The sequence below is a fragment of the Schistocerca piceifrons genome, chromosome 1 (assembly GCF_021461385.2).
Source record: "Schistocerca piceifrons isolate TAMUIC-IGC-003096 chromosome 1, iqSchPice1.1, whole genome shotgun sequence".
Classification (NCBI taxonomy): Eukaryota; Metazoa; Arthropoda; class Insecta; order Orthoptera; family Acrididae; genus Schistocerca; species Schistocerca piceifrons.
The window spans coordinates 818917952-818939316 of NC_060138.1; the positions used below are offsets into that span (position 1 = coordinate 818917952).

A 21365-nucleotide genomic window follows, 5' to 3' on the forward strand; every position below is an offset into this window, starting at 1 on the left:
GGGGGGGGGGGGGGTCAATGGCTGATGATGATCCTGTACCTCTGGAAATGTGTTACCCAACCAGTGCAAAAAGGATGATATTCTCTGAATGGACAATGTACTCAATAATAAAAGCCTTAGAGCAAGTGGTAGCCAAGCCCTGTGTGCACTGAAGTCTCCCACGAGGAGTAATGGCCAGGGCAGTGCCCAGATGAGTTCCGTCAATGCATTTCCATCCAACAGATCATGAGGTGGAAAATGTAAAGGACACAATGTGATATTAACTGGCTTAAGGACTTCCACTGCAACTATGTATGGCCATGGTAAGAGGGTCAGGAGAGGTATGGCATCTGCCACCAACGAAAACAGCCATTTCACCCTTAACCAGATCTTCAGTAACATTGTTCTTCCTATACGGGTGGTAGTGCCTTAATGCAGGTGTGTCGCTGACTTAATATGAATTCTTGTAAGCAAGTGCAAAACAGTCTGTCCTGGGCCAGGAGCTGCAATTGTTCCAAACACAATTGGCATCCATAAAAGTTCCACTGCCACCCAGTCCCTGTGGAGCTACTGATTGGTGACAGTTGTCCTTGTCCTTACCCCTTGGCAGTGGTGATTTCGCCAGGAGGTCAAGGGAACATCAAATGGTGCCCAACTCTTTGGTTCCTTCATGTGGATATCAACACCCTCAACAGTAATATGACCATCAGAAAAGGAAAGTGACAGTCGATCCGAAGATTTAGTTGCCACTTTTTAACAGCTTCCTGTGTGGCAATTATCCTTACTTGTGGAAGGAGTGTTTAATGGGCTGACTGTGTGCAGTGGTATGTGGCTGAGGTACCAAGACTGTTGCCGATGGCTCCCGAATTTCCAGTAAAAGTGTAGCTTTACCCCCCATAAGGAAATTGACAAGTGCACTTACTTACATTTGAATCTGCAATCTGGGTTTGTTTGGAAGCTTCACATTTGGTAACTGGTTTCTTCAGGGCCAGCGCAATAGAAGTAGTAAACATTGGATGTTGGATAGCTTTGAAAGCTTATTTTAGCTTCACTGTAGAGTATGCATCTGCTAACTCGCAACTCCTGAATTTTTCTTTCCTCATTATAAATCCCGAACTTCTTGCTCTGTACTGGGTTATGCCCATAGCAGTCTATGCTTTCAGAGAAAGTGTACATGAATTGACTGATCTGTGAGCTGAGACTCAGCAATTTCCAAAAGTAGACCTCCCACTACATGCCATAGTGGTATGACTGAATCTTTGACATTGGAAGCATCGCATTGGGTTGGGTTGGAATGATTGGTTGAATCTTAGGACTGATACAGCCTGCAAGAATATTCAGGTAATTCTGGATGGTTGAACTTCAGAATAAATGTTGCAGTTTTTGTCCAATGTGGCATTAACTCTCCCCATCTATTTCTGCACTTCTGTGACACCCTCTTTTTTTCCATTTTGCACGTAAATCCTCAGGTTCCATCTCCAATATATCGGAGCAGGTAACCACACATTTTCAGAAGTTAAGGGTGTTACGCAACTCGAGCATACCAGGATTGTTACCTTTACCCCTGCATCATCCCAGAAGCTTAAATACTTGGTGTGATATGGCAGTTTCAGCTATAAGTGTTTCATTACAAAGTCATTTATCACTTTTTATGGGACCAGCAATATCCCCCAATGCCTCTGCTCTCTTGATTACACCATAAGTGTTATGGTAAACTAGTGCCCAGTTACAATAATTCTGAGACTACTACTCAGAAGGACTGACCAACCAAGCTTTGTTGGGTGGGCATAGGTACTACTTGATACTAGATGATGATGGATATTTGGTTTGTGGGGTGCTCAACTGCAACTGCATCATTATCGATGCCTGTATAAATTCTCAATCTTTTGACTGTCCAGTCTCGCCACTTTCCCAAAAGATGATGAAAACACAAATACCCAGCCTCAGTGCAGAGAAAATCCCTGACATCCTGGAATCGAAAGAACAGTACAGTGATCCCGTCAGAAGCAGAAATGAATTTATGTCACTTAATAGGGATCCCACAAGGTGCTAGGGAAACAAACGTTGGCAAAAAAAGAGCTCCATGAGCCTAAGCAAGCCTTATAGAACTGAGAGGGGGGCAGGTGCTTCCAGAGTTTGCCCAGTAGTGTTTTACCTCAACAACCATTCACCTCATCGGCAGATAGTATACTTTGGGATTGAAAGTTTCTTTTGTAGAGGTATGTACCTTCCTTGCAGTTCACAGACCAGGTAGTGAAGCCAAGACCTCATTCTCCAAAAAACACAACATTCCACCACTGCACATAATAGTGGTCCCTTGATTAGGCCTAGGGTTTATGGTAGGAGAGATCTCACTGAGCTGGCCATTTCCCAGATCAGGAAACCCGGTGTCACCAGGCCTGTACCAACCACTGCAAGTGGAGCTTCCAGGGGAGGGGGGCCACAACCCACAACCCTCACACCATATAGTTGTGAGACTTTCTTCATCAGTCCCCTCCACTGAGGTCTGTCCTGTTTGGGTGATCTTGCCAGTAGCTGCACAACCATCAACATAGCTCTCAGTGTCACTGAGGCACCCAAACCCTCCCACCCAGCACTAATGGTGCCTATAGTAAGGTGCTGTTCCTGGGAGGGACTGAACCAGGGGCCTATATCTCAAACTGATACACTTACCATTATCCATCATCCCTGAAAATTCGTAACGTCAGGGAATCACCCTGTATTTCCAACATGAGTGGGCTTCTGAACTATATGTTCTATGTTTTCACAGAAGTAATTTAATAACATTTCACATTAAATCATGGCATGTCCACTACTTAAACTGTAACCACCCCAAATTAATTGTTGGATGATTAAAGTACCCTCTGATGATGACAGTATTATTGAGGAACTTAAGAAAGTGACCTGAGGGTTTCCTCTTAAGTCTTCATTTGCATCTGGAGATCAGTCCTGGGTTCAACAGAAAGATCCACATACTGAGTCTTTCCCAAACAACACTGCATGCAGCTTGGACTTTATCTCTGTAGATTTGAGTCTGTCTACTACAAAAAAAAAAAAAAAAAAAAATACATCACCACCATCTGCATTAGCTTATTCTTTCAATATACACTTAAATTTTCCCCAAAAGTCCCATCTTGTCAGTGGGGGCAGGGTGGGGGACATTAATTTGCCCCCCCCCCCTTTGTAGCAGCCTCCAATGGGTAGTGCACACCTGACCCATTGAGGGGAGGGAGCCTACAGTTCTCAAATTTATGGTGCAAGTCTAGGAAGTTGCAGCCCTTGCTGCCAATTCCCTAAGGGGTACCTATTTCTCTTACATTTGAGCAGCTGACCCTACCCCTTTTATGTTTGCCTCAACGTAACACAGGATGCAGGAGATAATCCCAACAGGTAAAATGAGTCTAACTGCCTTAGTTTCCATGGAAGACACCACCACCATTACTTAGGGTAGGTAGGTATCGCACCTTAAGTTCTCACTGGTTTCTGCCTTTCCCCTCAAGTGGACAAGTAGTGGTAAATTGTGTACTTCCTGCAGGAGACAGTATCCACAGAAGAGACTAGCACTTTAAGTACCTCTAGTATTTCTGGTACATGACACTTGGGAATCTTCCCATCACATCCATTTGCTGCAGCTTCCAATTGTGTGATAGCATTTCAGAGTGATTTACAGCTGCTTATGAACTTCAACTAAATCATCCCACACATGAAACAGCCTTCACAGTGGGGCTGCATTGTGGCTATTGCAATGTTTCACAAGACGGCAAATAAAAATTAAGTCTTATATAAAGTTTTAAGTAACTACATTTTTGAAAGGAATTTATTGACACGGTTTCACTATGACAGGAGATACCATAAGCCATCTTATGTATGTATATGTAAGTAAACAGAGGTTGAAAATCCACAGGCTTTACACTTAGCTGGCTTTGTGATGCCTTCTACAATGTGTTAATATAATAGAGGGAAACATTCCACGTGGGAAATGTGTCTGTATATATGTGTGTGTGTGTGTGTGTGTGTGTGTGTGTGTGTGTGTGTGTGTGTGTGTGTGGGCGCGCGCGAGCGAGTGTATACCAGTCCTTTTTTCCCCTTAAGGTAAGTCTTTCCGCTCCCGGGATTGGAATGACTCCTTACCCTCTCCCTTAAAACCCACATCCTTTCGTCTTTCCCTCTCCTTCCCTCTTTCCTGATGAGGCAACAGTTTGTTGCGAAAGCTTGAATTTTGTGTGTATGTTTGTGTTTGTTTGTGTGTCTATCGACCTGCCAGCGCTTTCATTTGGTAAGTCACAGATTCTTCTACAATGTGTCATAGATGAGCAATGTTGTGTCACTTAACCTCACTAAAACAATGAAATTTTCTGATGTACAGTAAAGGACATCATCTGCTTATAGTAGCTAACAATGCAATGATAATTTGCATGAAGCACTACAAGATATTCCACTTGTGTTCAGCAGTGTGTGTCGTTTCAATGTCATAAGCCACCTGCACACTTTGGAAGGTGTGTATAACAACATCTTAAGCAGAGCTTTTACTGCTAAATAGATTGATCATTGAGATTCAATCCTGTGTGTTCGCATGTTCTAAATCACTTGCATTTCTTCCTGAGAGAGCACTTAAAAGAGCATGTCTATTCTATTACTCAGTGAATGTGGTGGGAAACTGGTGGTGAACATCCATGCTGCTCTTTAACTGTGGGTGGCACTGTGTTGCTAACAGTTTAGAGAAGCACGACACAGCAAATAGCTAATTATTTGCAGATGCAAGGTGCTCATTTTCAGCATTTTCTACCTACTGCAGTAACTGGATAGAACTGCCAAACTGTATTAAATGAGGGTACTTTTAGGCATGATAATATTGTTGCCGCATTTTCATTCTTTGACATCCATTTCCTACCAAAAATACACACGGCATGAAAATTTGTAGATGTCTTGGTATTGTTAGCAGGCAAAGAATAATCAAGTTGTGAAATCTTATTGCATGCTTAACTGCTTGTATGATTACTTCACACATCAAGAACTCTGCATGAATTCCTTACCCTTGTTTGTTGTTTTGTTATGAATTCTTACACTCTCGTTTTCCTTTTAGAATTGTGTGCATCATTTTTGGCAGCTGTATTTTCTCCCCACTTTTTTTAATGGTAGTTTCCATTTTTTCATACATTTCTGACACATCCTGTTAACCTGAAAATGAGTCTTGTCCCCTCTACTGAATGTTTTCTTTTACAAATATCTGTGTCTGTAGTGTGCACTTCATAATTCTTTCACTCACCTTTCTTATCCTCTGACTACAAACAAGATTTAAATATGTAAGCATCTGTGATAATACAGATGATTTCTATGTATTTTTTTTTTACCCTCTGACTACAAACAAGATTTAAACATGTAAGCATCAGTGATAAGGCAGATGATTTCTATGTATTTCTGTCTCGGGATGCAAACAGCAGCAATTCAGGTGTTTTACTGGAAGTGATTTTTTTTTATATGGCTGATGTTCAGTACACAAAGTTTTTTCTTCTTTCTTGATCACTGAGAAATGCTTTACACCTTCTCACATACATTAATACCAGCCAACTTAGCCATCAGGGAAAAAAGTGGTCATGTCATATTGCTTGGATTTTGCTGTACCTAAACCACTCAACATAATTTTGATCAACATATTGGTTATAGTTGTCCATGAACAGCTATATTACATATCTCTGTGCAACATAGCAACTGCTAAAATGTTTCTGTGGAAGTGAAACAAATTATTTTGTATAGCAACATGCAGACATAAAGATGAAGTATATGTATAGTACACTACAGGCTCCGATATTTTTAATAAACAACTGCATCACTATGCAGAAAGGATATATAAAGTAACACAGATCAGTTCCTCCTTCAGGTAAATAGCAAAGAAGGAAAGTCTGAAATGATGTCCAAATTACTGAAGAACTTAGAGAAAAACCTGGTTGTAAGTAGAGCACTAACATTAGTATTATCAGCTTTTGAAATAACAAAGCTGTTGCAAAACTTTCATTTTCACATGAATGACTTTTGTGCTACATACAGTACTTTAAGAACATTAATATGAACCATCTTAAGGTAATTGTAGCAAATTTTTTCTGTATGTTTGTAAAAATGTTACAGTAAATTCTATGAGTAAACATTGTGTGTACAGTGGGCTCCAAAAACTTCAGTTTGGGTTTAAGGGAAATATGAGGCATCAAGATTTCTATGAATGTTATCTCTGGAAATAATAACTGTACCAAACAATTTTAACTTTCCACCATTACCATATCATAAATGACAAATACTTCAATCATGAAATCTTGCTCTTCTATGAACCTGAAACTCTCTGAACCCATAGCATCATCTTTTCTACATATTAATATAATTCCACATATTCACACCACCATTGTGTGTTATATCACAAAATCAAGTATATTTTACCCATTTTCTCCTTTCATGGCTGTTTAAACACACAATGACTTTTTAAATACTGACGAACTACAAATGTAAAATTGGTTTTAGAAACGCCCTTCCCTCCAAGTGAACCACTTAGTAAATGAAAATAGAAGACAGCCCCAAGCAGCGGCAATGTAACATTTGGAAGTACCTTTATGGTACACATTTGAAGTGTTTAATATCTATTAGACATATTTATTGTATCTCATTTATAGTTTCTTTTATTTAGATCTGGAAATCTGCTCAATTCAGTCATTACATCTAGAAACCTTAGTCTCCCCAACATGAAGTTTCAATTTTCTTTGGCCTCAAAACGCCATTGTGTTCCCTGTCTTATTAGGATGCATCACCTAAAGCAATCACTGTACAATACGACAAATCCCACCTTACATGAGCTCTACGTCAGAGAGGATATCATTGAAAGTACCTAACCCAACTGTGGTGCCAAACACTTAGAACCATCACTACGAAGGGGTTGTTTTCAACAAAAAGTTACAAGTTGGTAAAAAAGAAGTAACTTAATCATTAAATATGTGTTACCATTTTCTCTCTTCCACTTCTGACACAGCTGCATTAATGGAATTTTTCCTCCAATTTATGAAAGATTTTCCACAACTTCCTACCTTTAGCTCATTGGACACTCGAGACCTGCACTGTTGCTCACATCATTATCAGCCTCAATATAATCACTACCACCGCATTCGATCTCAGCATTAAATGGAAAATTTCAGATTTCTTCAATTGTATATGCTCAATTTACAATATTTTGTTTTGTGTTTCCTCTGAGACAGCATGCCTCCTTTACATTAATCTATGCTGGACTGGGTGCACAAAATAAATGTATTCTTTTAAAAGAATCAGTTTTTATCATGATGACAGTAGTTAAATGTTTCATACTGCCTTGGTGATAGATATTAATGCCATTTTTTATATTTGAAGTGTCCATCAGGTAATCTGATATATGAATATGAATACTCATACAAACACTTAAGAGAGTTCTTTAGGTTTGTGTGTGTGTGTGTGTGTGTGTGTGTGTGTGTGTGTGTTGGGGGGGAAGGAATTATAATTACTTCTATAACAGTTTCTAAGATATTTGCTTCAGTTCATTTGCATGTGCCATAGACATGGAAATAGTTTGTAGACATTCAAAATTTAGATGAAGTAGGTTCATGTACTCTAGATGAAAGTGTTAAGCTACTCAGAAAGGATGTCAAAGAACTAACAAAGGCATGTATGAAACATGCTGTCTTTCCAACTGTGTGTATATATGTTTCAAACATTACCAATTCATTTAAGGACCAAACTTTAATGTTACTGAATTTTTATAAGTGAGTTTACAGAAATGCTTTTTAAAAATTATTTTAGTTTAGTGTTACTTGCCTGTTCTCTGAGTAGTAGTTTCAGGAGTAGGGACATTGAGACCAGATAAGAAGTTCTGAAGATCACTGAGCTGAATTGCTGGAGGATTAACTGAAAGAAACATCACGAATCTTATGAAGGAGATAATATCTACAATAGGCAAGAGGAATATTTCACTTACCAGAGAACACGAAAAAAAGAGTATGGGAATTACTGGGGAACTGCAATTAGCTTTCAGAAGTTATAACCTGTTTGTAAGAGTTGTGGACACAAAACAAAATACTGTAAATACTTTAACATGAATTGTGAACATACTTTTATCTCAGTCATCATTATGGAAACTACTACATGATTACAACTCAACAGAAAGTAAAAGCACAGAAACTAATGCTGAGGAAGTCACACAAACTATTACAGTGAGGACACGTGACTGGTTTGAATTTCCTATCCATGAATAGGTCATCCTACTATGGGCTTATACTGGAGCTACTCACTGGCAAGTGGTAATCAATCAGACACATAAATGTACTATGGAGAGGAATTTTTTTAAATTGAAACATTTTTGGTAATATGGTGCGCTGTAAAAGCAATGGATTTAAAAGAACTACCAATGAAAACAAAATTTAAAAAAACTGCACTGAGATCCAAATACTATACCTGGGATGTCAGGCATGTAGTCAATATGTCCATCAACTGTTAAGCCTTTCATTTATTCCAATGAAGTATTTACATCAAATGGAACCGTGTGCAAACATTCCCTTACACGGTACTTTCTTGATCTGAAACTACTGATCATAAGTGGTATATAATAACAGAAATTTGTTTGTATACAATGATGCAAGGGCTTGACATTTTTAACACTGTTGTAGTGAGGAATGTACACAAGCCACACAATACTTTGGGATGAAGAACAGCATACCCATAACATGTGGATCAACTGCAGCTTCTGTCATTACTTGGGACCAGAAAAACATAGCACTATATTTGTCGAAATTTGCAATTCCCTAAAGCAGTGTGCCACAATTTTAAAAACCCAAAAAACTTCCTCTAAAAATGAGATGATTTCAGAGTACTGATAAGTACAAAACAATTTGCATGAGTTAAACAGATGCCTGCAGCAAAATGCATAGTGTTGAAGTCTGGTGATGGAAGAGTCACTGGTTGGAATCTCCTTTCTTCTTAGTTAAATTTAAGTTCTCTATATCTCTCAAGTGGAAATTATAACGAATACTGAACCACAATTTTCCAATGTAAGTAATATTTCATTTTCAATTTATGTCATATGAAACAATATGTGAAATAGGCATGTGAAATGACATGTACACCAGTAACACTCCAAAATAATTTTCACTCTGCAGCAAAAACTTCCTCACATATTAAAATGCGATTCTTCTGCTGGGAAGTTTCATCAGTAATACCAGTGCATTTCACATACTCTGTTCTCCATGGTACAAATATATCGTGAACAGTGGAGGTATTAAATGTTGTTGTGGTCTTCAGCCCAGAGACTGGTTTGATGCAGCTCTCTATGCCACCCTATCCTAGGCAAGCTACTTCATCTCTAAGTACCTACTGCAACCTACATCCTTCTGAATCTGCTTACTGTATTCATCTCTTTGTCTCCCTCTCCAATTTTTACCCTCCACACTGCCCTCCAATACTAAATTAGTGATCCCTTGATGCCTCATAACATGTCCTACCAACCTATCCCTTCTTCTAGTCAAGTTGTGTCACAACTTCCTCTTCTCCTGAATTCTATTTAGTACCTCCTCATTAGTTACATGATTTATCCATCTAATCTTCAGCATTATTCTGTAGCACCACATCTCGAAAGCCTGTATTATCTTTTTGTCTAAACTACTTATTGTCCATGTTTCACCTTCATACATGGCTACACTCCATACAAATACTTTCAGAAAAGACTTCCTGACAAATCTATACTTTATGTCAACAAATCTCTATTCTTCAGAAACACTTTCCTTGTCATAGCCAGTCTACATTTTATATCTTCTTTACTTCGACCATCATCAGTTATTTTGCTCCCCAAATAGCAAAACTCATCTACTACCTTAAGTGTCTCGTTTTCGGATTTAATTCAACTATATTCCATTATCCTCGTTTTGCTTTTGTTGATGTTCATCTTATATCCTCCTTTCAAGCACTGTACATTCTGTTCAACTGCTCTTCCAGGTCCTTTGCTGTCTCTGAGAGAATTACAATGTCATAAATACTGAGGAAAAAAAACAAATTTGCAGTTGACTAGATCTCTCTGTAAATAATATCCAGCTTTTCTAATTTTTGTGTATTATAATCTACTAAATGGCTACTGTGACGGATAACCTTGTGCATACGATCACCATACTTTATGAAGGCTGTGTCTCACAGTCCCGCTGCTAATGTTAAGTTTCAGTCTCACTATTATCATAATCCGGAACACCAGGTATTACTGCTGACTGTTGGAATGGACACGTTTCTCCCCTCATTTGTAGCTGGTGGTTGTTACATTTTTTAGCGCCTACTGTAAATAAGTGTTTGCTGAACAGATCACCATGACAATCCGTTACACTATAAAGTTTGTAGTCTCAAAACATAGCACACATGCAGATTTACTGTCTAAATTAAGAAGATAATATTTATTTTGGGTTTTTATCTTATCTGGTGTAATGTTGGTTTCACGTTTAACTTCTTGCACTCGACATTGGAAAAAAAAAATCTTAAAAAAACTAAATTTGTGGTCTATGTTCTTGATAAATCACTAAACTGTCTCCTGAAAAACTCCAAAGCAGAAAAACATAGCTGCATAGATATCTTTTTACATTCACTGTATTGATCTCCATAAACGATTAGATAAATAGTGCTAGGGATTTTTATTATTTGTCCAATAAGCATACAATAGCTCAAGACACTTTTATTAGGGTATTTTCTACAAATTCATCTACTGTTTTGGCATCAGTGCCAGAGATTAATACTGGAGTTTGCATTCAGCCATCATCTGTTCATACATGCCACCACATTTATGGGGGGGGGGGGGGGGGGGGTGTAGCAAAGCAGTATTGGCCACTCTCTAAAGACAACTTGCTTAGTGTGACATCCACTGGCAACACTAAAACCTGTGGCCATGATCCCAGAAGGCTTAGTATTTAACGTTGAGTTTATAGTGGTACACGGCTGTGAGCATACATAAACTACAAGTTTGAGCACCAGAGGAGAGAGGAGCAGTGTATGGAAATTTTTGAATTCTTGTGGTAGCTTACTGAAAATGGATGCAGCAGTGTACTGCACACCTTTCTGCATAAGAGTCAAGGTAGTGCGATCCAAATGCAGATTGGATTTCTGCCTAGTATTAACTGAGTGAAAGTGGCTAGGTCTTGGGAATAAGCTGCTATTATTAACAAGAAATGGGAGTAAAGAATATATACCGGGTGATCAAAAAGTCAGTATAAATTTGAAAACTTAATAAACCATGGAATAATGTAGACAGAGAGGTAAAAATTGACACACATGCTTGGAATGACATGGGGTTTTATTAGGGGAAAAAAAAAAAAACCACCCCATATTGCTAGACGCGTGAAAGATCTCTTGCGCGCATCTATTGGTGATGATCATGTGCTCAGCCGCCACTTTCATGATGCTTGGCCTCCCAGGTCCGCAGACCTCAGTCTGTGGCTTTGGGGTTACCTGAAGTCGCAAGTGCATCGTGTTCGACCGACATGTCTAGGGATGCTGAAAGACAACATCCAACACCAATGCCTCACCATGACTCCGGACATGCTTTACAGTGCTGTTAACAACATTATTCCTCGACTAAAGCTATTGTTGAGGAATGATGGTGGATATATTGAGCATTTCCTGTAAAGAACATCATCTTTGCTTTGTCTTACTTTGTTATGCTAATTATTGCTATTCTGATCAGATGAAGCGCCATCTGTCAGACATTTTTTGAACGTTGTATTTTTTTCGTTCTAATAAAACCCCATGTCATTCCAAGCATGTGTGTCAATTTGTACCTCTCTATCTACATTATTCCGTGATTTATTCAGTTTTCAAATTTATACTGACTTTTTTATCACCAGGCCAATGTCAAAATACCAGAATACCCCTGACTAATGAACAGGGGTCGACAAGAAGTTCGCGAACTTACACCACTTATTGCCCGAATCGTCTGTTTCTGAGCTACAAACATCCTTTGAAAATGGGAAGAGCTACCCCAAAATATAAAACCAAATGAAAATAAGCAAAGTAGACTACTTTTCACGTTGAATTATCACTTACTTCAGATAGCATTTGAAGAGTAAAAATGGCAGCATTAAGTCTTTGAACAAGATCCTGAATGTGGGCTTTCCACGACAGTTTACTATCTAGAAATTTAAACTGTTTAGTTTCACTAATAATATGGTCACTCTGTGAAATTAGAAAGTCAGGTTTTGTTGAATTGTGTTTTAGAAACTGTAAAAACTGAGTCTTGCTGTGATTTAGCATTTGTTTTCTACAAGCCTTGAACTTATCTCGTGAACTGTACTATTTGAAACAGTGCCAGTGTTGCACACAACATCCTTTACTACCAAGCTAATGTCATCAGCAAACAGAAATATTTTAGAATTGTCTGTAATACTCATAGAGTAAATATCTCTGGAGTGAGCATTCACATGCGCAGAACAGATTTTGTGTTGTCAACATACATTGCCGGCCTGGTCACGTGTTCTCGGGACGTCGTGTGTTTGTCCGTATAGCGCGTTGTACAATTAGAATGTCACTACATCCCTAGTACAGACGGATTCTTTTCGTACGTGTCGTGGATTATTTATATATGTTGCGCAGACATTTTAACCGTATCCATTTGATACCGGGAACAAACCAGCTTCGTAGCTTTTAACGGCAAGTGATCTTGCATTCTGCTTCTTTGCGATAGGTGTCACAGTTCAGATGGACTCGATTTTTGGTAGTTTTTGGTATGATACGGCACTTTATAGTATTATAGAACCTGACGTACATTTTTGCAGTGATAGTCTTGCAAAACGACTTGACAGCACGCTAGTACTTTTGCAAGTGTCCGAAAAACACCGAATTTGCCACACATTAGCTATTACATCCCTGCTAATTTGTCCTTTTTTCTGCTATTTCTGCGTATTTACTTTCTCATTTTTGTGACCTAAAGCACAATTTTTCTTACTGGTGACACTTTGAAGTATTTATTTAACGCATTTTATGTACTTGCTCCCAGTTTATTAAATAAATAATAGACTGAGTAATCTATATACATAATCAACAAGTCACTGATAAATGCATGGAGGATAGTATTTCCTGAAACACTAACCATTCCCTTTCCTGTTCCACTAGCAAATTTACAAGAGGAAGCGATTGTTTGTAAGCTTTTGTACGAGCCGTAATATCTATTATATAGTCATAAAATCGTAGAACAATAGGTTTACAGAATCAAGGCTTAATTATAATGCGCCTCGAAATTTTTAACATATACAGTGTCTCTTACTAATATGATAACTATAATTAGAGTTACATGGTGTGTACCCATGAACAGTTACTATCCGTCCTTTCACATATTTTTCTTTGCATCAGTAGCAACAACAGTAATTCACCATTGCTATTAAACTGTCAACAAACAGTGAAACACATCAAAAACTCTTCATATTATAAACTTCAAACGCTGCAGAAAGCACACACGCACGGCGAAGTCCCGAAAACACGTGACAATCCTGGGTTAATGTTGACAACATACGCAGAACGCAATGCTCACTCCAGAGAATTTTACTCTATGGTAATACTAGAGGGCATCTCATTTATATAAAAAAGGAACAGGAGTGGCCCCAGCACTGATCCCTGGGACATCCCCCATTTGACTGTACCCCACTCAGGCCCCACATCACAGCCATTCCTAACACTGTGGGTAATTACCTTTTTCTGTCTGTTGTTAAAGTATGAGGTGAACCAGTTGTGAGCTACTCCCCTATTCCATAATGGTCCAACTTCTGGAGCAATATTTTGCTGTCAACACAAACCAAATGCCTTAGTTAAACCAAAAAAGATGCACAGCATTTGAAACCTTTTGTTTAATCCATCCAGTACCTCACAGAGAAAGAGAATATAGCATTTTCAGTTGTTAAACCACTTCTAAACCTGAACTGTACATTTGATAGTAAAGTATGTGAAATAAATGATCAATTATCCTTACATACACAGCCTTTTCAGCAACTTTAGCAAACACTGATGGCATATAAATCTAAAATTGTCTATATTATTCCTTTCCCCTTTTTAGAAAGTGGCTTTGCTACTGAGTACTTTAATCATTCAGGAAACGGACCATTCCTAAAGGAAAAATTACAAATATGGCTAAATACAGAGCTAACATGTGCACCTCATGACTAATATTCTGCTAGGAACTCCATCATATCCATGAGAGTCCTTAGTCTTCAGTGATTTAATTATTGACTCAATCTCCCCCTTTTCTGTATCACAGAGGAGTATTTGAGACATCAATCTCAGAAAGACATTTTCTAAGAGATTTATATGATCTCCTGTAGAAACTAATTTTTTATTTAATTCAGAAGCAATGCTAAGAAAAGATTGTTAAATGCTGTACATATATCTAATTTATCAGTAACAACATTTTTACTATGAGCTGATTTTATATTGTCGACCTTGTGCTGCTGACCAGACACTGCCTTCATGACTGACCATATGGTTTTAATTTTATTAGCTATTCTATTTGTGTACCACATACTCTTTGCCTTCCACATAATATTTGTAAGCAGCTTACAATACTGTTTCTAAGGGGCTACTGTAGCTTGACTGTGACTACTTTGAACATTTTGATGTAGTTACAACATTGTTCTAAATGACATCCTTATCCCACTAGTCAGCCACCCAGGCTGCCTTTTACTGCTACACCCTGTTTATAGCGTTCTAATGGAAAGCAACTTCCAAAGAGCATGAGAAATGTGTTAAGGAAAGCATTTGTTTGTCATCTATGTTATTGGCACTATAAACATCTTGCCATTCTTGTTCCTTAACGAGGTATAAAAAACTCTATTGCCACTGGATTAGCATTTCTACATAATATGTAATTAGACATAGCATTTGTCTAAGACTGTGCTACTGTTCCCCTGCACCTTGGTTAGAATTTCTGCATCAGATCATATGAATTTAAGACACCTTCCAACATCCTTTCTCTTGCACCATCAAATATAACATTAATGCTGAAGTCACCACATATAACTAGTTTTAGGCACTTGCTATAAAGTACACCAAGAATCCTCTCTCACTTGAGCAGAAATGTTCTCAACTCAGAATTAGGGGACCTACAAACAACAACAAGTAGTTCACTTTCAGTAAATTCAACTGCCCCTGCATTACATTCACATACCTGTTCAGTGCAGTGCTATGATACGTCTTTGGACTCAAATGGAATACTATTTTTTATGTATGGCCTCTCCCCCACTGTGCAAAAGAACTCAAAAAAAGCCACCTAATCTGTATCCTGGCAAAGGAAGCCTCTGAATTGTCAAGTTACTTAAGTGTTGCTCCAATATACCAATATCGTCAGAGTCATCATCTAGAAGCAGTTCACTACCTTTATGTCTAGTACCTCTCATTTTTGGATGAAACATGCTGCTTCCTTCACTACTTGCATACCTGACCACCTCTGACGGTGATTCCTTTGTTAGAGGGACTTCCTTCAAACAAGGACACCTATCAGCTGACTTCAATTTAAAAAGGGTGCAGCTCTAACACCAACTACAACAGGAAGTTTTCCATGAGTGGTCTGACCACGCTCAGTTCACAAACAGCTGCATGAATTGTACGTTAGTGCCACCAGGACACCACCTACACCATATTCCTTGTCCCTATCAAGACTATTCCCAGCTCCACCCACAATCACTACCTCATCCTCTTTTATAAAATTCCTACATAGCTCCCCTAAATTAACAGTCATCTGAGCCAGCCCTGCACTAGGATTCACAATGCTGATGACCTGGTACTCACTGCCCAACACTTCCTGCAAGTGCTGGCCCATGTTCTGCCGTGCGAACTACCTAGTAGCAGAACCACCTCCTTCCTGTTGGAGAAACCAGTGAGATTCAAACTAGCTGCATTTGTACTTAATAGCATTCAGAAATTTTCTAATTTTCATTTTTAACCGCATTGTACTGCCTGAGAAAACGGATGTCCACGTTCTGGCCTTGAAATCCTGTAAATAAGAAGAAAATCTAAGAGGGACACCACTTAAGGTCCCTTTGTTAGTAGAGTGCCTGTTCTTAAAAACAAATGCCACACTCACGTAACTTTCAAATACTATCTTAATACCGACTTCAGATACCTCCTCTTGTCTAAATAAAGAAGAGAATGAATGCTAAATTACCATTTCTTGTACGCAACAGGATGTCTTAAGCCAGCACACACTACAAGTAAGGAAAAACACCACATACTTATTAGTAACACACAATCTGCCCCCAATGTTCTTATACTGTGACAAGATTTAATAACGTCTGCCTGTTTCTGGAAACCAGAATCATTAAAAGAGTCCACAACAAATGTTTTTAAGAAAAGTTTCGAGTAATGATCTGGATGAAAATTATAATAAACAAAAAGCCAACTTTAAATTTAATCTTTTCCATGACTAACAATAACGGAAATTCCTGGATGGAGAAAATCAATAATTTCAACAACAGACTATGTATGGAATGTAGTGAAACGAGACAGGACAACCAACCACAGAGCAGGAAATCACCACTACTGAATTAAATAAAACAGCAACAAATGATGAGTCACCGGCAGCAAATATAATTTCTTTAATATAGTAGAAAATATATAGGAGAAAAATCACAGCTATACATTGAAAATGCAGTTGTCATAAAATTCAATCATATGAATGTACCACAAATGTCTCCTCCTAAAACAAAGAAAATTATATGTCCTCTCAAAAATAAAATAAAACCTCATCTGGATTTGATGGTGTTTCTAACGGAGTCGTAAAAATATTGGATCTACCGGCAACAAATACACTTGAACTCTTTGGAAATAGCTACATCGAAGCAGTATCAGTGATCATGATGTGGTTGTGGCAAGCAGAAAGCTATGTGTGTTCAGTAAACAAGATAAATTAGTAGTAACATATCTCAAAGAGTAACTTGAAACTTTCAGCACAGGTCAGGAGCATGTAGAGAAATTCTGGCTCATGTAAATGACTGACTGATTCATTACTAGAGAGGGTTCATGGGACCAAATGGCGAGCTCATCAGTTCCACAATTCTGTAGCTACTCACACAAGGTTCAAATGGCTCTGAGCATTATGGACTTAACTTCTGAGGTCATCAGTCCCCTAGAACTTAGAACTACTTAAACCTAACTAACCTAAGGGCATCACACACATCCATGCCCAAGGCAGGATTCGAACCTGCGACCGTAGCGGTCACGCAGTTCCAGACTGTAGCGCCCAGAACCGCTCGGCCACTCCAGCCGCCCTCACACAAGGAAGAAGGTCCACAAAAAGTAGACGTATCCAGTCAAGGGAGTCAAATTATAAAATAATGAAGTTAAAACGCACACGGCAAAAGGCATAAAATGTGAGACCAAATCTAAAAACTGGAAAAACAGAGTGTTCTTTCCAAGGTGGAGTGGTCATGAGGTCCCAGACCGAGAAGACATGAAACAAGGTCCCAACCACAACCACCCTGCACCTGCTTCTGGAGCAAAGCAAAACCTTATATCTGGAAATAAAAGCCACTTTCACAGTGTAAACTGAGGACCAGTTCAACCATTCATGAAACGTCTTCCAATATTAAAATTGAGGAATCTGGAAGATTATACTTAGCACGAAGGGTCAAAAGGAGGGGACATTCCACCAATATGTGGGATACTGTCAATCTGGCTCCTCAACCAAATTGTGAGTTTGGTTTGTTACGCAAGAGGAAACAATGGGTGAGCCTGGTATGACCAATGAGTAGATGGCATAAAACAGTGAGGAGTGGAAGGAAGAGCACCAAACTGCAGTAGACTCCTTGATTGTGCAGAGTTTATTATTATGAGCAGTAGCACACCAGATGTCATTCCACTTTTGGGCAAAGATAGATTTGACGTAGATCCGCATAACCGCAGCTGGAATCATGAAAGGGAATGAGGGATAAGTATCTGCTTCTCTAGCCAAACAATCAACCAGTTCATTCCCTGGGATACCCATGTGATTTGCGACCCAGAAAAAGACAACTGAGCAGGTGGCATGCCCAAGGGCAGAGAAGTCATGAATAGCAGAGACCAAAGAGTGAAGAGAGTAGTAGCATCAGTCGATAGTCTGCAGTGTGTTCATTGAGTCAGAACAAATTGAAACACTTTGGAGGGAGGCCTGAGAAACAAAATGGAGGGCTCTGAATGGCTAGAAGCTCTGCTGCGAACACACTACATGATACTGGCAATAAATGGTGTTTTAAGCCAGTAGGAGGCATGAAAGCATATCCAGCCTTATCTATTGTTTTAGAACCATCAGTGTAGATGATGTTGGCACCTTGGAACTCTGCAAGGATGGCATGTATAAGACACCCGAAGACCATAGGGGCAACATGGACCTTAGGAACGCTGGAATAGGCAGGTCCTAATCTGTGGTTTAGGCACCATCCAAGGAGGGTACGAAAGGAAATACATGGGGTGCATTCCAGTGAGTAGAGATGGAGATCCTGACGGGGGGAAGCGAGAACCATGCCAACCGGCATGGGCGACTGTCAGGAGGGAGACATCCCTCATTTGCAAAGAGGACAGGGTACACGGGATGGTTAGGAAACTGGCAAATGGCGATTGCATAAGAAACCAGGAGTTGACTCCATCATATTTGTAGAGGGGGAATCTCCGCTTCTGTGAGGAGACTGTCAGCTGGATTAGTGTGAAAGGCACCAATAGCCAGATGCACCCCACAATGGTGGAGAGGGTCAAGTAGTTGCAAAGTGGAAGGAGCCACTGAGCCATAAACCTGACTCCCACAATCTAGTCTGGAAAAGACCAGAGCATGGTAAAGATGGAGAAGAGTGGTACAGTCTTCACCCCAAGATGTGTGGGCCAGGATGCAGAGAGCATTAAGCTTCTGCATGCATATAGTCTTTAGGTGGTGTATATGGGACAGCCGTGTCAGCATTTTACAAAAGTAAGGCTCAAGAAACAGGACTGTGCTACAACTTCGAGGAGCTGGTCACCTTAGTGGATCGACAACAATAATGCACAACAGGCATTTTGGAGGGAGAAAACTGGAAGCTATGGGAGACAGACCACGCAGAGGCCCGTCAGATGGTGCCTTGGAGCCAGTGCTGGCTCAAGTAAAAGAACAGTTGACCACACACTGCATAGGTATGTGAACAAAAGAACAGTCGATAATTAGAGGGAACCTTCATGGTACACAGTCCTTGAATGAAACTTCTACAGAAACAGATATTACTGTGAAATAGGTGTAAAACAAAGCATATTGCTACAGATAGAGTTGCTGAAAGAAACTCCTTTGGCTGTCAAGAGGGCAACACATGATGCCTTCAATGACAATCACAGCAGAATATTGTCATGTAACATTTTATAAAATCTAAAGAAATTCTGGTCCCATGTGAAGGCTGGTAGTGGCACCAAAGTTAGTGTCCAACCCCTAGCAAAAGAGACGAACTGAAATTGAGGGTAGCAAAGCAAAAGCTGAAACTCCTGACTGCTTTTTAAATTTCATTTACAAAGGAAAGCCCAAGAAAACTGACCCAATTTAATCCTTGTACCACTGAAAACATGAATGAAATAAGTGTTAGTGTCAGTGGTGTTGAGAAACAGCTGAAATCATTGAAATTGAACAAAGCTCCAGGACCCGATGGAATCCCTGTCGGACTCTATACTGAATTTGCATCGGAGTAAGCCCCTCTTCTCACTATAATCTATCATAGATCCCTTGAGCAACAAACCGTGCCCAGTTCTTGGAAAAAGGCAAAGGTCACACCCACCTACAAGAAGGGTAGTTGAAGTGATCAACAAAGCTACCGTCCAAAATCTTTGACATTAAATCATTGTGGAATCTTAGAGCAAATTCTGAGTGCAAACACAATTGGGTATCTTGAACAGAATGATCTTCTCCATGACAGCCGGTACAAGTTTCAAAAATATTGATCATTTAAAATCGAACTCTCACTTTTCTCGCAAGCCATACTGAAAGCTTTGGATCAAGGCAACCAGGTAGATGCAGTGTCTCTTTATTTCTAAAAATCATTTGACTCAGTACCACACCTGCATTTAAAGTCAAAAGTATGATCATATGGGGTATTACGTGAAATTTGTGACTGGACTGAGGACTCTTTGGTACGGACGAAACGACACGTTATCATCAGATGTACTTCTGGTGTGCCCCAGGGAAATGTGTTGGCGCCCTTGCTGTTCATGTTTTATATTAATGACCTTCTGACAATTTAACAATAAAATCAGGCTTTTTGCAGATGATGCAGCTATCTATACTGAAGTGCCATCTAAGAGAAGCTGCATATATATTCAGTCAGGTCTTGACAAGATTTCAATCTGGTGCAGTGCTTGGCAACTTGTTCAGAAATGTAAAACTTTGCACTTCACAAAATGAAAAAACATAGTATCCTATAATAATAATAATAATAATAATAATAATAATAATAATATCGATGAGTCCCCCCCCATGAACCATGGACCTTGCCGTTGGTGGGGAGGCTTGCGTGCCTCAGCGATACAGATAGCCGTACCGTAGGTGCAACCACAACGGAGGGGTATCTGTTGAGAGGCCAGACAAACGTGTGGTTCCTGAAGAGGGGCAGCAGCCTTTTCAGTAGTTGCAAGGGCAACAGTCTGGATGATTGACTGATCTGGCCTTGTAACAATAACCAAAACGGCCTTGCTGTGCTGGTACTGCGAACGGCTGAAAGCAAGGGGAAACTACAGCCGTAATTTTTCCCGAGGGCATGCAGCTTTACTGTATGATTACATGATGATGGCGTCCTCTTGGGTAAAATATTCCGGAGGTAAAATAGTCCCCCATTCGGATCTCCGGGCGGGGACTACTCAAGAGGATGTCGTTATCAGGAGAAAGAAAACTGGCGTTCTACAGATCGGAGCGTGGAATGTCAGATCCCTTAATCGGGCAGGTAGGTTAGAAAATTTAAAAAGGGAAATGGATAGGTTGAAGTTAGATATAGTGGGAATTAGTGAAGTTCGGTGGCAGGAGGAACAAGACTTCTGGTCAGGTGACTACAGGGTTATAAACACAAAATCAAATAGGGGTAATGCAGGAGTAGGTTTAATAATGAATAGGAAAATAGGAATGCGGGTAAGCTACTACAAACAGCATAGTGAACGCATTATTGTGGCCAAGATAGATACGAAGCCCACGCCTACTACAGTAGTACAAGTTTATATGCCAACTAGCTCTGCAGATGACGAAGAAATTGAAGAAATGTATGATGAAATAAAAGAAATTATTCAGATTGTGAAGGGAGGCGAAAATTTAATAGTCATGGGTGACTGGAATTCGAGTGTAGGAAAAGGGAGAGAAGGAAACATAGTAGGTGAATATGGATTGGGGGACAGAAATGAAAGAGGAAGCC

The 21365-nt window shown here is 39.5% G+C and overlaps 1 protein-coding gene across 3 annotated transcripts in view; it reads right to left on the reverse strand.

The window, feature by feature from the left end:
- LOC124714271 (proteasomal ubiquitin receptor ADRM1-B) overlaps positions 1-21365 on the reverse strand; it is a 107273-nt gene that overhangs the window by 23415 nt on the left and 62493 nt on the right. For 2 of the 3 annotated variants that reach the window (XM_047243008.1, XM_047243007.1), the window contains exon 6: positions 7801-7890. The exons of the other annotated variant lie outside the window; for it this stretch is intronic. In XM_047243008.1, coding sequence (XP_047098964.1) covers positions 7801-7890 — 90 coding nt within the window. The remainder of the gene's footprint in view (positions 1-7800; positions 7891-21365) is intronic. 3 annotated transcript variants of the gene reach the window in all.